The following is a 15,344-nucleotide window of genomic DNA, read 5'->3' as shown; positions in this document are numbered from 1 at the left end:
AAAAAAAATATTGAACAACGGTTGTTTGTTTAAGATACTTCCATGCAAAGTTTGATGACTGTTGACATGCTACAAAACTGATTAAATAAACCTTTATACTAAGTTATAGTTATCATCCTCCTAATGTATGGGTGATAAGACAAAATACTATAAAACCGAATAAGTTAAAAATTTCTCTTTGCAATGTGACTTCTCTGTTTAATAGTCAGTAAAAATACATTTGTACTCTGTTTAATAGTCAGTATAAATACATTTGTACATGTCCTCTTGGCTTTTCTATGGCCAAATTTTGTGTAATAGACAAAAACAGATCTAGATCATTCATTCATTTGCTGTACCAAGTCAAGAACAACAACAACAACAACAACAACAATACTTTATTTTAAGAGGGTTACACAGTTAGCTATATAACTAATCTTCCCTGAGGCCCTCGTAATGAAAAATCAAACAAAACACAAACATATACTAGTACATTGCATACATACATTAGCATAAAAAGTCAAGTGTGATAATAATGTTCAATACAACTTGATAAAATGTGATGAAAAAATAAACATGATGACATGATCAGTTTTTTATATTATTTATACAGCTAGGTTGATTTCAATAAATGATCTGTTATTTTGTATTTGAAAGAATTAATATTTGTAATATTTCTTAACGGTATTGGCAAATTATTCCACAAGAATGGTCCAGAATACATAAAAGATTTTTTGAATAATTCTGTTTTTGGTTTAGGGAGTATGAGGTTTCCTTGAACAGCATTTCTCAAGGGGTACGGATTTCTGTCTGAAACATAATGAAACTTGTTAGTAAGATATGATGGGGCATCATTATTAATACACTTAAATGTCATCACTAACTTATGATATTTTATTCTCTGTTCAACTGTCATCCAGTTTAAGTGTTTGAATAAGGGTGCAGAAGGAGCGAATGGGTCTGTTTCTAGTATTAATCTAGCAGCCCTCTTTTGTAATTTTAATATCCTTTTTAAACCCTCACTGCTACAACTACTCCACACTATACAACAATAATCAATAAGTGGCAAGATATAACCATTATAGAATAATTTTCTGCAGTCTAGATTTAGAAATTTTTTAATCTTTAATAGTAGATATAGTCTAGATGATATTTTTGAGCAGATCAAGTCAATTTGGGTTGTCCATGTGAGGGAAGGGTCAATTTTAATGCCTAAAAGACTTTCGCATGTGGAAGATTGTATCACTTGATTGTTAATAGTTAAACAACTCTCATTGTAATGTGGCATTGCTCTTTGCTTCGTTCCAATAATCATATATTTTGTTTTATTTTTATTGATGAACATATTGTTATCATTGCACCATGCCTCTACACCATGTAAATCTTCTTGTACCTTTGACTGAAGAGTTTGATAACAATTACCAGAAAGATGTAAGGTTGAATCATCGGCATATAAATCAGTGCAACAATTTTTCATATAAATAGGAAGGTCGTTGATGTATAATATAAACAGAAGGGGGCCTAATATGGAGCCTTGGGGAACACCATACTTGATATGAAGTTTTTCAGAATGAGCATTACCAATTTGTACTTGTTGAGTTCTTTCATTCAAATACGATTGAAAAAAAGAAACAGCAGTATTATCAAATCCATAAATTTCAAGTTTTTTACAGAGGATATCATGATCTACTACATCAAAAGCTTTCTTAAAATCCAACAGGACTGCTAAGTTGATATAACCATCATTCATATCCTGTATCCATTTATCTATGATATTGATAAGGGCAGTTTGGCAAGAGTGTTCTTGTCGAAACCCAGACTGTGCTGGGTGTAAAAAATCTAATCTTTTAAGATAGTCAAACAAATGTTTTGAAACATGCTTTTCTAAAAGTTTTGATAAAACTGGAAGTACAGAAATTGGTCTATAATTTGTTGCCATGAATTTTTCACCAGCTTTAAAAACAGGGGTTACTCTTGCATTCTTTAAAACACAGGGAAATGTACTTGTATCTATTATTCTGTTAAAAATGTAAGTTAAAGATGAAGTTATGAAAGGAGCACTCAATTTTAAAATTTTTGGTCCTATGTTATCAGATCCGGTGGATTTATTAATGTCAAGTTTGATCATCTCATTAAATAGACCATTTATTGTGACTGGTGGAATTGAAAATTTTACTTGTTCTGACTTAGTAAATTTCTTTTGTACAAAATTATTTAATTTTGCATAATCATTATTTTTGCTCATACATCTGTCAGTCCTCAGGTTTTCAACACAAGATGTAAAAAACTTATTAAAAACATTACAAATGTCCCTGACATTATTAGTTTTAATACCATCTTCATTTAAAAGTTCATATGGCTTTTCTTGTTGGGATGGGTTAAGACTGTGAATACATTTCCACAAATCTTTAGATGCTTTTGAATCTTTTACCATCTTTGAATAAAAATTTCTTTTTGATTCATCGATTATGTGCTTTGTCCTGTTTCGCCAAAATTTGAACTCGGACCACATTTCTAATTTATGGTATTTTTCTCTCATTTTTCTGGCATATGCAATTTCATTATTGAACCATTCAGGTTGTCTGTCTCTTTTTACTCGTTTAGTAACAATTGGTGCATGCTTATCTAGAACTGCATTAAATATGTCATACCACATCTGAATACATGTATTTGGGTGACTTTCATGTTCAATTTTATCAAAAGGTGCAATAGCTAAGTCACTTAGAAAATTAGCCTCATTGAAATTTTTAAAATTTCTGTAAGAAATGGTAGTATGAATATCTTTTTTGATATAAGTGGAATTTTTTTCTTTTCTAGTTAAACAAACTGGATAATGATCACTTATTGAAAATTTAGCAACATGTGATTCTAGTATCAAATCTTTATTGGTGACATAAACATGATCAATTAGTGTACTAGAATCAGGTGTAACTCTTGTTGCCTCTTGAATTATCTGGTTGAGGTTGTAGGTTTCTAATAAACTTAGCCATTTTTGTGGTTGTTTATTAGGTTTTAAAAAATCTATATTAAAATCACCAACTAAAATAATATCTGAATTATGATTAATAGCAGTTGTAATTTCTTTTTCAAATTCATCAATCCAATTAATTAGTGAATTAGGAGGTCTGTATACTGAACATAATAAAAATGATTTTTTGTGAACTGGTTTTATTTCAAACCACATTGTTTCAATGTCACTTATTTCAAATTCAGCTTTTCTATTAAATGTTACTTTTTCTGAAAAATAAGCAACCAAACCACCTCCACCTCGTAATAGTCTATCTTTTCTGTTTAAAATGAACCCAGGAATTTGTATAAAATTATCCTGGGTGTTAATGTCCAAAAATGTTTCACAACAACAGTATATGTCAGGAGGATTTTCAGAAAACATTAAATTGTATTTGATTTCATCCAGCTTGTGTTCAAGTCTGTTGACATTATGTGAACATATTTTTATACCCTTTGTTGAAGAAAAGTCATAAACATTATCCTTTTCTTCAGATGTTTCTTGTAAATTAGGTAATAATTCATAACAATTATTATTAAATAAGGCATATAAACATGCTATCAATAATACACTTAATCCAAAAGAAAAACAAAGCTTTAGATCAACAGGTGATAAGGCCTCAGGGGGATTGCATAAAACATTCATATCAGTACATTGCAAATTAATTACCTCATCATTAGATTCATAAGTAACATTATCAGATTCTGTAACCGCTACACAAAGATTGTCATTCACTGTAAAATTTCCAGCATTAGTCATACTGATGATTGCATTTATCTTGTTCAAATCACTTATACTAGTTTTAGAAAAATTACCAATAGATTTGTCCATTCTACTTGAAGAATGTTTAAGTTTGGTGTTTTTTTCACTTTTGTTAAAATGATACTTAAGAACATGCCAGTTGTTATGCATTCTCATGATGTGTTTGAGCTTTTAATTTTGCCATTTGATTTCCGTTTTGAATTTTCCTCAGAGTTCAGTATTTTTGTGATTTTACTTTTTATTATGAGGATTTTTTTTTAAAGTTCATTGCAGCTTTTTATTCCCTCCTGTTTTTAATAAGATACACCAGTTCTTCTTAACAACCCTCATTAATTTAGACATGCTGGATAATTGCATGCAAGCGCTGAGCAAAAAACTAGTAGTTTTTAATACAATGTATACATATAAAAAGAAGATGTGGTAAAAACAAGATTACCAATAAGACAACTGTCCACAAGAGACCAAAATGACACAGACATTAACAACGAATAGGTTGCATATGATGATCATGATGACATATTCTATAATGTTTCCCAAATATCTATGTATTCTCTTATCTCCAGGTACATGTATTAAAAGATTATAAACTCATATAACAATTTAAAAACACAAAAAATCCTTTGAATTCATCATCAGAATTTCAGAAACAAATGTTCAATTAAATTGATGATGTCTTGAGTTGAGGATATATAGCACAGAAAGTCTAATTTTAGTTCCATTCATGTGGAAGAAAGAAAAAAAAAGTCTCCCATTATCCTCCTGAATCATGATTGGGAATCTTACAATGTATGGCAGTGAGTTGTTTGATAGTTTATTGTGTAGAGGCTGTGAGCGGAAGCCTGCCTCAGGATGCAGGGCTTTCTCATTGTGTTGAATACCCTTTGGTGGTTTCAGGCTATTTCTGCTCTATGATTGGGTTGTTGTCTCTTTGACACATTCCCCATTTCCATACTCAATTTTATTATCATATTATCTTAGATGAAATCTCGAGAGAAAACATGATTTCAGATTCCGCTTACAGTTTGGCAGATTCCTGTATCCCCCTTAGCACTGTACTTGTATTGCTTGTAATTTTAAATGTAAGACTTCATCTCCTGTTTTCAGGTAAAATAATTTGACCATCGAATTCACATTTCACACTAACATAAAAAATACAAAACCTGCATTACATTTAAACCCCAATGAGACCCATTACTTGGCGCTTCTAGACATTAAAAGGTAACTTGTCACTTGACTAATTTTTGGTATCTGTTTTAGCTGAATTTGGGCTTCTGACATCATGCAGTACTCACTAATAATTAAAAGGTCAAATGCTATAATTGTGACTAAATATTTTGCAGGAAAAGAGAGGCTAAAGACACAACAGGGTTAGTCAAACTCATAGATTTAGAATAAACTGACATTGCCATAGATATAGGAAGATGTGGTGTGAGTGCCAATGAGACAACTCTCCATCCAAATAACAATTTAAAAATTAAACCATTATAGGTTAAAGTACGGCCTTCAACACGGCCATGTTTGAAAATAAAAAGACAAACAGACAAATAACAGTACACAAGACACAGCATAGAAAACTAAAGACGAAGCAAGATGAAACCCACCAAAAACTTAAAAGGGGGAAATTCATTTCATTTGGAACAACTTTTCTAAAGATTTGATTTTCAATATCAAAGACGAGTAAAGTACATGAGTGATAAAAAAAATCTTGGACATTTTTTGTCAAAATTATACCAGAAAGATGTATTGTTCTTTGGGAAAAGTTTCTTCAAATAATGTAAATATCTGCCAATTTGTACCTAAGATTAAAAACTTAACGCTTTTTGTTTTGGAAAAAAAATGTTTCTTTCTTGAAATTTGCATCTCATATAATAGTAATGTCCTTACTTCAAGGGATTACAGGAAAGTGCACAAATTGGAAGCTCATGTTAATAGGTTGTTCTTTTTGTAATTTGTTTCTCATTTTTTCCATGCAAGTTCCTTAATTTAAGATGTTTTTAAAATAAGTTACATATAGTGTCACAGTAACCAAATTGCACTGAATCCTAAATTGTATCTTTTTATGAAAACAGCAGCGGAAATCTTACATGTTTTCCTAGCTATAGAGACTAAACAATTTGTTTTATCATAATTTGATACTTAATGCACTTCTTTCAACATAGGTTAATATATTTAGATACAATGTTACTTATTATGTTTACACAAAACGTTCACCATTTTTGTTGACAGTACTTATCTACAGATCTATGAAGTGTTTACAGAAAAAAATAAAATGTACGGAAATGTCGCCATGCACCATACATTTTGTACATGTAAGTCATCAAAAGGTCATCTTTTTAAAGGAAGCAAATACAATATGTTACAAGCATTCATTTCTTAAAAAATAAAGAGTAAGCATTGACTTATATCTTTTTGTTCAAAATATTTGAAATGATCTGTTATTCGATTTTAGATGATGCAAATTTTAGCATGACTGTTATTTGGGGTACACGACAACTCGTACTTTCGGCAAGAAGATCTCGTATGATTGCTTATGAGACAACTCTTCACAAGAGACCAAAAATGACACAGAAATGAACAACTATAGGTAATCGTACAGTCTTCAACCATGAGCAAAGCCACCCATACCACATACATGTAGTCAGCTATAAAATGACCATGTAAAACAATTCAAACGAGAAAACGAACTGACTGCCATACTTATATATAAAAAAAAGAACAAAAAAACAGTGTTAACACATCAACAAACAACGTGTTTATCGCAATATTCAGTAAAAAATCTCTTCAAATATTCTAAGGATCGAGCACACTTTGACACTTGAGGATTTTTTTTTAGATATAAATTCTATCAGTAGATAAATCAGTAGGTAAATAATAAAATATGAAGCATTATAATGTTAAAAATATGTTCTACTAACACGAAAAAACTAAGACATGTTCAACGCAATGTTCACCAACAAATATCCTTTTCATATTCTATGGATCTACCTCAGGGTGCACTGGGATACTTCAAGGAGTTAAAATATCCACATCTACGGATATAAACGTAGAAAACTTATATTATAATGCTAAAAAAATATTGGGTACGACTTAGTAGAAGTACGAGTTGGAAGAAGTACGATTTGCCGAAAGTACGAGTTGGCTGAGTACGAGTTGCCGAAAGTACGAGTTGACATGTATCCGTTATTTGGGTACTCGATCCTCATAATACAATCATGGACCATTTGTAGGTCAGTTTAGGCCAATTTTTCTATGATTTAATATGGACTCTAAATTAAATTAGTGAAACCATATAGTAAATAATGATACATCAACAAAATAAAATCATAATGGAAATTTTTGTCTGCCCAGAGCATAAATAAAAGTAGGTTAAACATCTGTCAAAATAGGTGCAATTTGGGTACCCTCACATTATATATTTATAAGTTAGTGGTGGCATAGTAGTAAACAGCCCAGGAAAACCTCTCAAGCATAAATATTTTGTAATGTTGATGCATTCCATCCTTCTCCTATTTTAGAGGGTCTGGATGGGGGGGTCTGTTATTCTGTAAACATTTAATTTTCACCCCTTTTTTCTCTAATCTTTAAAAAATTAACCCCTTTTTTCTTTAATCTTCCAAAAATTAACCCTTTTATTCTCTAATCTTCTATTTTTTGGCCCGTTATTCTCTAATCTTCATTTTTTAAGGGCATTATTCTTTAATCATTTAACCCCATCCAAACCCTCATTTTAAAAGTAAATTTTATCAGTTTTTGTAATTTGTTTGGGATTAAAATAAATAAACTAAATTTGTAAATTAGAATATTTCAGACAGTTCTCAAATTGGCAGAAAAGACATGACTGATATTATATACCTCTGAATCTATTATTTATCTGGTCAATTTCATAGTTTTTCACACCAAAACAATAGCACTGTGTCTGTCAAAGCGTGCCTGGCGACAAAGTTCATGACCCCGTTCTTAGGACAGCAGTGAATTAATATAAAATCATAATAAATATAAAACAAAAAAAACAGAGCTTATCCTATGAGGGAAAAAAAGTACAGACAGAGCATAAGATTAGCAACCAATTAAAAACTAAATCGTATGATCAAATTTTTATAAGATATATTTTATATTTTGAAGCCCGGAGTACCCGGAAGTGTAAATTTTGCAGATGACACATGTCAACAAAATATTTCTTTAGGAATTTGTAGCTTAATTATTTATTATGGACCGTTGTTTTAATGGTAAACTGATGTGTATTAACCATATGCCCGTGGTATTCACTTTCCCCATTATTCTAGCGACGTATTTCGTAAAAATAGTAGAGCTAGAGGTCAATGTTTACCTCAAACAAGTTGATACATTTTCATATTATTAATATTGATATTCAGGAAATGTGAAAATTATGAGGAGGCTAGAGAAAAACCCCGCACTGCACTCTACTTCATAACATCAAAACTATCACTTGAATCAGAAGTATTATAAGCAACAACAGAAAATGATAATTACAAACATCACATATAGAGGATATTCACACAGGCACTTGTTTCTATCCATTGGAAGAACCACTATCAACGTATATTTAATATACGTTGATAGTGGTTCTTCCAATGGATAGAAACAAGTGCCTGTGGATATTCAACATTTGTTAGAGGTCTTTCTTAAGATACTGGAAGGTTCACAAAATAGATAGTTAAGGTTTTATAAGGTTAATTATTTATTTAGTTTTAATTTTTTTTTTTTTAATTAAGTATTTATTTATTTATTTTTTATTTTTCTGCAGTGCTGCACATCATAAATACAAATGTACTAATGAGTTATATACAATAGCGACATAAAATTACTAGAGTGATTCAAATTACAGAGGGATTATAGTGTCAAGTTGACACTTCTAAAGACTTAAGACTCAAAATATATAATGAGACACAATGATTTGAATGAAATATCAACAAAAAATTCAAAACCAAACAATAACAAAAAATAACTGGTGATCATGAGGAAGGTACATGTATCACGAGTATTTTCAAAACGTTATTGGTTATTCAAGTGGAATACTCCTGTTAATGTGATGTTTGTCTTTCTTATCTTTATATTTTTGATGATCAGATAAATCTGTACCTCATCATTGGTTACCGGGTACAAAAAGAGTTTATGTTGACGATGTTTGTCCCATTTCTTGTCCTGGAAGACCACTAGCCCTCAGGTCTAGGGATGCTGATACATGTATCCATCTGTAGTCTGCATGTAGAATGAACCACTGTGATAAATTCTTTGGTTAGAATGAAACTGATCTTGGTACAGGAGTCTAAAGAAGATTTGTTATGACTAATTTTTAACCATATTTTTTTTTATGACAATGGTGATTATTAACATTGTAAAAGTCTACTTCAATTAGCAAAGATAAATATTCAAAGTGCTGCTTTTCCTCTGAAATATAGGTTTTTATTATCCTCTAAGAATATACCCAATCTAATCAGTTTGTACATGTAGGTTCTCAAGAATTATTCCTTAAGTTTATTTTATAATTGTATTTTCTAATCAACATTTAACTTCTTCAACTTTTTACTGGTAAGAACATATAATTTTTGTTGTCATGATATTATATATGAGTATATCAACCTTTACAACTCTTTATCCCTTATACACCATGGATGTAGTCTTAGTATTATTTGTACATTTTCAAAAGATTTTGAAAAATCTTATTTTTTGAAGGATAATGGCAACTGAAGCTGCAACAGATAGTAAAAGGTTATTGAGGAGATCGTCATCCAATAAGATGGGACTGAAAGAAAAAGTTGTACAGATTTATGAAATATTCTTTCAGGTGAGAGAACTTATACAGCAATTTGATAAAAGTTCTTAAGATGTTTTTTGGTGAAACCAAAACATATACATGATATATATAAATCAGAAGATGTGGCATGATTGCCAATAAAACAGCTTTCCATCAGAGATCAAATGATATAGAAGCCAGTAACTGTAGTTCACATTAAGTCTTCAACAATGAACAAAAACCATACCACATACATGTAGCAAGCTATAAAAGGCCCTGCGATGACAAAGTTTAATGTAAAACAATCCAAACAAGAAAACTGACAGCCTGAATTATGTGCAAAACAAGAAACAAAAAAACAAATATGATATACAGCAACAAAGAAAACCACTCAATTACCATGATTACAGGGTCCTGACTTGGGACTAGCACATAAAGAATGTTGCAGGGTAAAGATACATGATAAGTTAACTTTGTTGTTTAAAATGAATTCAAAGTTATTTCACTTTTATTAGAATACATACATGTATAAATATATATAAGGAAAAGTAAAATAAAAAAGAAAGTACATGTCAATCTTTGAAGGTACCATAATCCATCATACATGTCATAGAAATGTACATTTTGTATGTGCTACATACATATATGTAGTTCTTTTTTTACTCACTTATGTGTAATGATTACCCCTCAGGCCCTTGGTTTTCTTCTCCCCTTTTTAAATCCTCTGAATTTGTTTATGGTTAAGATAATAACCCAAATGTAACTGTTTAATAATTTGCTATATTCATCCATATTCATGATATTATATTTTTGCATTGAATTGAACATATTACATTTTGTACTAACTTTTTTATCCAAAGAACAACCAAAATACATTTCAGGGAGATGACCCATCCTGTGACAAACCAAATTTCTGGGATGAATTTTTCCTTCTTAAAGTAAGTTCTATACAAGCTTTAGCTTTCTTAAAAGCTATGGATTTACTTTAAGAGTGTGCATTATGAGTGTGCCTCTCTGGAGGTGTGCCTAGATTAGCAGAAGTTATAAAATACAGATAATGTTTTTTTGAAAAAGTTTTTACTTTATAGGAACATTATTTAGCAAAACAAATTGTGCATATTGCAGATTGACAAAGCAAATAAACTTGTATTGATAATTGATATTTCAACATTGAATTTCAGTGTCCAATATATGCATAATAAAACAAACATGAATTAATGACAGTTGACTGGAACTGATATACACATAGTTAATTTTCCGGCTTTTAATGACTTATCCTGAATGAGAAAAGTCTGTATTTCTTTATCTCATTTCAACCAATGGCTGTTGCTGATTCACAGCCGTATCATGAAGTAACCAATCAGTGATCAGTAATTTTTTTTTATGTGTATGTCTACTGAAACTAATAGCTCTGCTCCGTGATGCGAAGCAATCACATATTGATATGCAAGTCTTTCCCTTGATTGGATGCATTTAATTTAACAAGTTCAACTGAAAAGAATTTCAGATACAATCATCAATAACATTAGGAGAGAAAAGTCCCATAAAAGATTTGGGACAACTATATTTTAATAATAAAAAAAGAGGTTAAACTCAAAATATTTATTCTGACCTGAGTCGTTTGAACTTAACAATTGATTTAAAAAGTCAAGGAACAGGTAGAAAAGGCTTAAATAAGTTTGGAAAAATAACAGGATAGTGCAGGAATTTCAGTCATGTTAGTAAGAAAAAAAGTTTGATTTCTTTTTTACACATTATGATGAAACTACAAATATTCACCTCTTTCCAGCTCCTCTGAACATTTTGCTGAAAGGGAGATTATATGTTTAGACTTTTCATTCTAAATTTTGTATGATAAAATTAAGTTTTTTAATATTCAAGCATTCAAGAACACAATTTGATTATCTTTTCGTGGATTTAATTAGTAAAAGAAATAGAGAATATCAAATATGCTAAGTGACAAGGTATTTAAAAAAAAAACTGTTTGTACTTTTTTGAAAATCTTAATTACACCAAGAATGATATCTAGAAATCACTTTATTCCTTTTCGTGTTTAACAAGTGGTCATACTGTGAAAGAATTTAGAATTTAACACCAATTATCCTAAATCACACGTAATTTAAGATAAACATGTGATGTTGTTTAAAGCTTACAAAAATTCCTGTGAAATATTACATTCTGTAAGTATCGAAAATATCAAAAATGTATTTGAATTTTTGCGTTGTCAAAAGTTTGTTTTTCTAATTATTTCTCAAATTTTTAATATTATCTTTTATTTTTATTTAGGTTAACATTGGTCACATAGAGAGTGAATTTGATAAATTGTCTAATGAAAGCCTGCTTGGTTTAAAGGTAATATTTGAAAATATACTTTCCAATAAAAAATTCTATGTACATGTACAAGTATATTGCTAATAGGTTTTGGCTACATGTATCCTCAAGCACAGGATTTTTTTTATACATTGTACATGAAAATAATGAAAAGTTTGATTGTGACAGTAAGTCTATTGTACTTTTCAATATTGAAAAAAAGAGTAAATGAATATGATAAGAGTGCAATGACTCACAGAACCAATTTCTTTAGTGGCAATAATTTCATGTTTATTCAGAACCAGAAACTTTTTGACATTTTGCCTGTTAACAGGCACACTTCAGGGCCTCAGAGAGTCCTAAAATTGGTTTGCATCTTGACTTCTAGATGGTTATATCTCCCAGACTATTCCATTAACTGCTTGAAAAGAGTTTTAATTATCATTGACATGCACTTTCTTTTTGGAAATTGATGTTTTTTTTAGCTCACCTGGTCCGAAGGGCCAAGTGAGCTTTTCTCATCACTTGGCGTCCGTCATCTGTCGTCGTCGTCGTTAACATTTTACATTTTGAACTTCTTCTAGAGAACCACTTAATGGAATGAAACCAAACATGGCATGAATGTTCCTTATGAGGTGCTGACCAAGTGTTGTTACTTTGTAGCCGAGCAATCATCCAAGATGGCCTCCAGTGGGGGACTTAGTTTAACATAGGACCTTATGGGAAATGCATTCAAATGACTTCTTTTAGAGAACCACTTAATGGAATGAAACCAAACTTGGCATGAATGTTTCTTATGAGGTGCTGACCAAGTGTTGTTACTTTGTAGCCAATCCATCATCTAAGATGGCCGCCAGGGGGGGACTTAGTTTAACATAGGACCTTATGGGAAATACATACAAATATCTTCTTTTAGAGAACCACTGAATTGAATGAAACCAAACATAGCATTAATGTTCCTTTCTTAATGAGGTGTTGGCCAAGTGTTGTTACTTAATAGCCAAATTTTATATTTTTTTTATATGATTTCAAAAACCTAGGTAGAATCAGGTGATCGGCTCTTGAGAGCCTCTAGTTTTTTCTAGAATGGAATTTTGTAAGAATTAAATTATTTTCATTTTTCTTTGCAGGATAATTTAAACTTGCTGTTTTATAAAGCTGTACAGGCATTGAAAGAAGAAAATCCCATTAGAACTATAAATGCATTACATGTAAGACAAAAATATACTGATAATCAGTGTAAGATTAAATATCATAAATAGAAATAAAATGAAAATTTATAATTATATCCAATACTAAAATTGAGCAAAAAAGAAAGATTTATAGAAGGCCAAACACAGATAAATCATTTACTCATTGTTCAGTGTTTATGGCCACTCTCCACTGCCAGTTTTCATCAGTGGAGGAGGACTTCAGGAAAAAAACTGACCTAAATCAAACAACTAGATACTTTACAAAAGAAAAGACAAATTTCAATTCAATATCGAACAAAATTGTCAAAATAAAGAGTTCTACAGGTCATTTACATGTATAATCAAAGACAGGAAATCTCCTGGCTTTAAGACAATCCATCATACATTTCCCACGGTTTCTTCATGGACAGTTGAAATCAAGAAAATGATAAAAATACTGCTTACCTGATATGAATTGCACATATTGATTGACCATTTGTTAGATACTTCAGGATAATTTCTTAAGTAAGTATCTAACATATGGGTTAATATGTATGTGATTTATACTTGTATTTATTTGGTTTTCAGACATTATATGCCCTGATCAGAGGTGTGTTTAAGAAGAGTGTATGTGATTTATACTTGTATTTATTTGGTTTTCAGACATTATGTGCCCTGATCAGAGGTGTTTTTAAGAAGAGTGTATGTGATTTATACTTGTATTTATTTGGTTTTCAGACATTATGTGCCCTGATCAGAGGTGTGTTTAAGAAGAGTGTAGGTGATTTATACTTGTATTTGCTACTTTTTCAGACATTATGTGCCCTGATCAGAGGTGTGTTTAAGAAGAGTGTAGGTGATTTTGGATTTGATGTAATTAATATCCTGATAGGATTTGATTCTGCTGAGACAGTAATGCAGGTAAATATAGTTTTATGTTAGAGGATAGCTTTTCACTTTTAAAATTACAAGATAAATTATTGCAATTTTAAGAAAATGCACAGACAAATAATGCCTTCAAAATACCAAATGAGAGGTTTTATATTTACTAAACCTATCCTGCTGAAACTTCTGCAATGATTAAAAAATCACTTAAATCAATGAATTAACAATAATAAATTCTGTAAATTGGTTTTTTTTATGGAAAGCATGAAAAGACTGTACATGTCTTGTTTATTTATATGTATAGAAACTCGAAGAGAAAGTCTAGTACTTTTAAAGGCTTAATTATATTTTGAATTATAATAAAAAAATAATTGGAATGTAAAATTTGATTGTCACAGATACAAATCGAACCTTATGTAATGGGTAATTATACTTGGTTTTTCTGATATTTTAAATTTATCCTTTTATTACAGCAAATGGTAGAGAATTTAAACAGAATTTTAACAGAAGAATATCCAGTCATTTTAAAGCTCCAAGTTTTGAAGTTTTTACAAGTTTTAGCTACTGTAAGTTGATGTCATTTTAAGTACCTGAGGCAGCAGTGGCACATGCTATCAATTGAAATAGTAGAAATAAAGTAGTTTATGAAAAACTAAATGTATATACATCATGTACATGAAGGTGCCATCTTAGCATTTTTTCTTTAACTCCTATTATTTTTAATAGTTGCTATTTTATTCTGATTCTGTTGTTTTGGTATTGGAATTATACAGCTGTGTCAAAGAAAAACTCAACAAAGTTTGTAAACTAACGCTTAGGTTTAAGAGTAATTAAAACAAACTGTTTACCTGATACTGGAGGTTTAAGTTGTACAATCACAGATAAAATAGGTTTAAGTTGTACAATCATAGATAAGGGGAAATAACTCAAGAAATACATTATGTGTTCTTGTCAAAAAATGTTTTTAGGTACTAGATCTGCAAAAACAAAATACCTGACATTTTTAACAAGAAACCTTGGCAAGATCAAAATTATATTGGTTTTCAAAGAATGTTGATTTAAAAAAATCATTAATTACTTGATAAGAACCAAACCTGTATATGTATAGATCTTCAAATTAGTAGTGTCAATCTGAATATACATGAAATATTTGCCCCTTGACATGAAGCAAATATTATCTAATTTATCAATCAAATTAGGAACATAAAAAAGAATGCCACTCTAAAATAATGATTTTTCTTTTGTAGGCAACAGATAACATAAGCCAGAATACTCTTTTAGAATATATTTTAATCAACAGTGTATTTGAATCTTTGATCCAGGTAAGTATTTGTGAATTAATATTGTTTTTACTACATGATTGTAAAACAAAAATATTTTCACCATACAAGAGCTAAGAAATATATATACTGAGTGCCATTAGAAACATGAGCAAATCATATTCTTATCTGCTTTTGGTCCTTTTTTGTATAAC

At 30.3% G+C, this 15,344-nt stretch overlaps 3 protein-coding genes across 3 annotated transcripts in view; 1 reads left to right on the top strand and 2 right to left on the bottom strand.

The window, feature by feature from the left end:
- LOC134716140 (LRP2-binding protein-like) overlaps window positions 1-7,719 on the bottom strand; it is a 35,174-nt gene extending 27,455 nt beyond the window's left edge. The window contains exon 1 of the mRNA XM_063578931.1: window positions 7,601-7,719. The gene's annotated coding sequence lies outside the window, so the exon portion shown is untranslated. The remainder of the gene's footprint in view (window positions 1-7,600) is intronic.
- Window positions 769-3,817, bottom strand: LOC134716856 (uncharacterized). Its single transcript, XM_063579867.1, has 2 exons — window positions 1,373-3,817; window positions 769-789 (listed from the first exon to the last, which is right to left on the bottom strand). The coding sequence occupies exons 1-2, from the start codon at window positions 3,815-3,817 to the stop codon at window positions 769-771; spliced, it is 2,466 nt and encodes an 821-aa protein (XP_063435937.1).
- Window positions 7,720-7,876: 157 nt separating the features above from the next.
- The window catches only part of LOC134716139 (armadillo-like helical domain-containing protein 3), a 28,219-nt gene continuing 20,751 nt past the window's right edge, over window positions 7,877-15,344 (top strand). Inside the window, exons 1-8 of the mRNA XM_063578930.1 lie at window positions 7,877-7,974; window positions 9,443-9,554; window positions 10,385-10,441; window positions 11,790-11,855; window positions 12,944-13,024; window positions 13,799-13,906; window positions 14,344-14,436; window positions 15,118-15,192. Of these exons, the coding sequence (XP_063435000.1) occupies window positions 9,447-9,554; window positions 10,385-10,441; window positions 11,790-11,855; window positions 12,944-13,024; window positions 13,799-13,906; window positions 14,344-14,436; window positions 15,118-15,192 (588 nt within the window). The 5' untranslated portion in view covers window positions 7,877-7,974; window positions 9,443-9,446. The remainder of the gene's footprint in view (window positions 7,975-9,442; window positions 9,555-10,384; window positions 10,442-11,789; window positions 11,856-12,943; window positions 13,025-13,798; window positions 13,907-14,343; window positions 14,437-15,117; window positions 15,193-15,344) is intronic.

Source organism: Mytilus trossulus, chromosome 4, assembly GCF_036588685.1.
Source record: "Mytilus trossulus isolate FHL-02 chromosome 4, PNRI_Mtr1.1.1.hap1, whole genome shotgun sequence".
Classification (NCBI taxonomy): Eukaryota; Metazoa; Mollusca; class Bivalvia; order Mytilida; family Mytilidae; genus Mytilus; species Mytilus trossulus.
The sequence above is the reverse complement of the archived record's forward strand: the minus strand, read 5'-3'. Positions and strand labels throughout refer to the sequence as shown.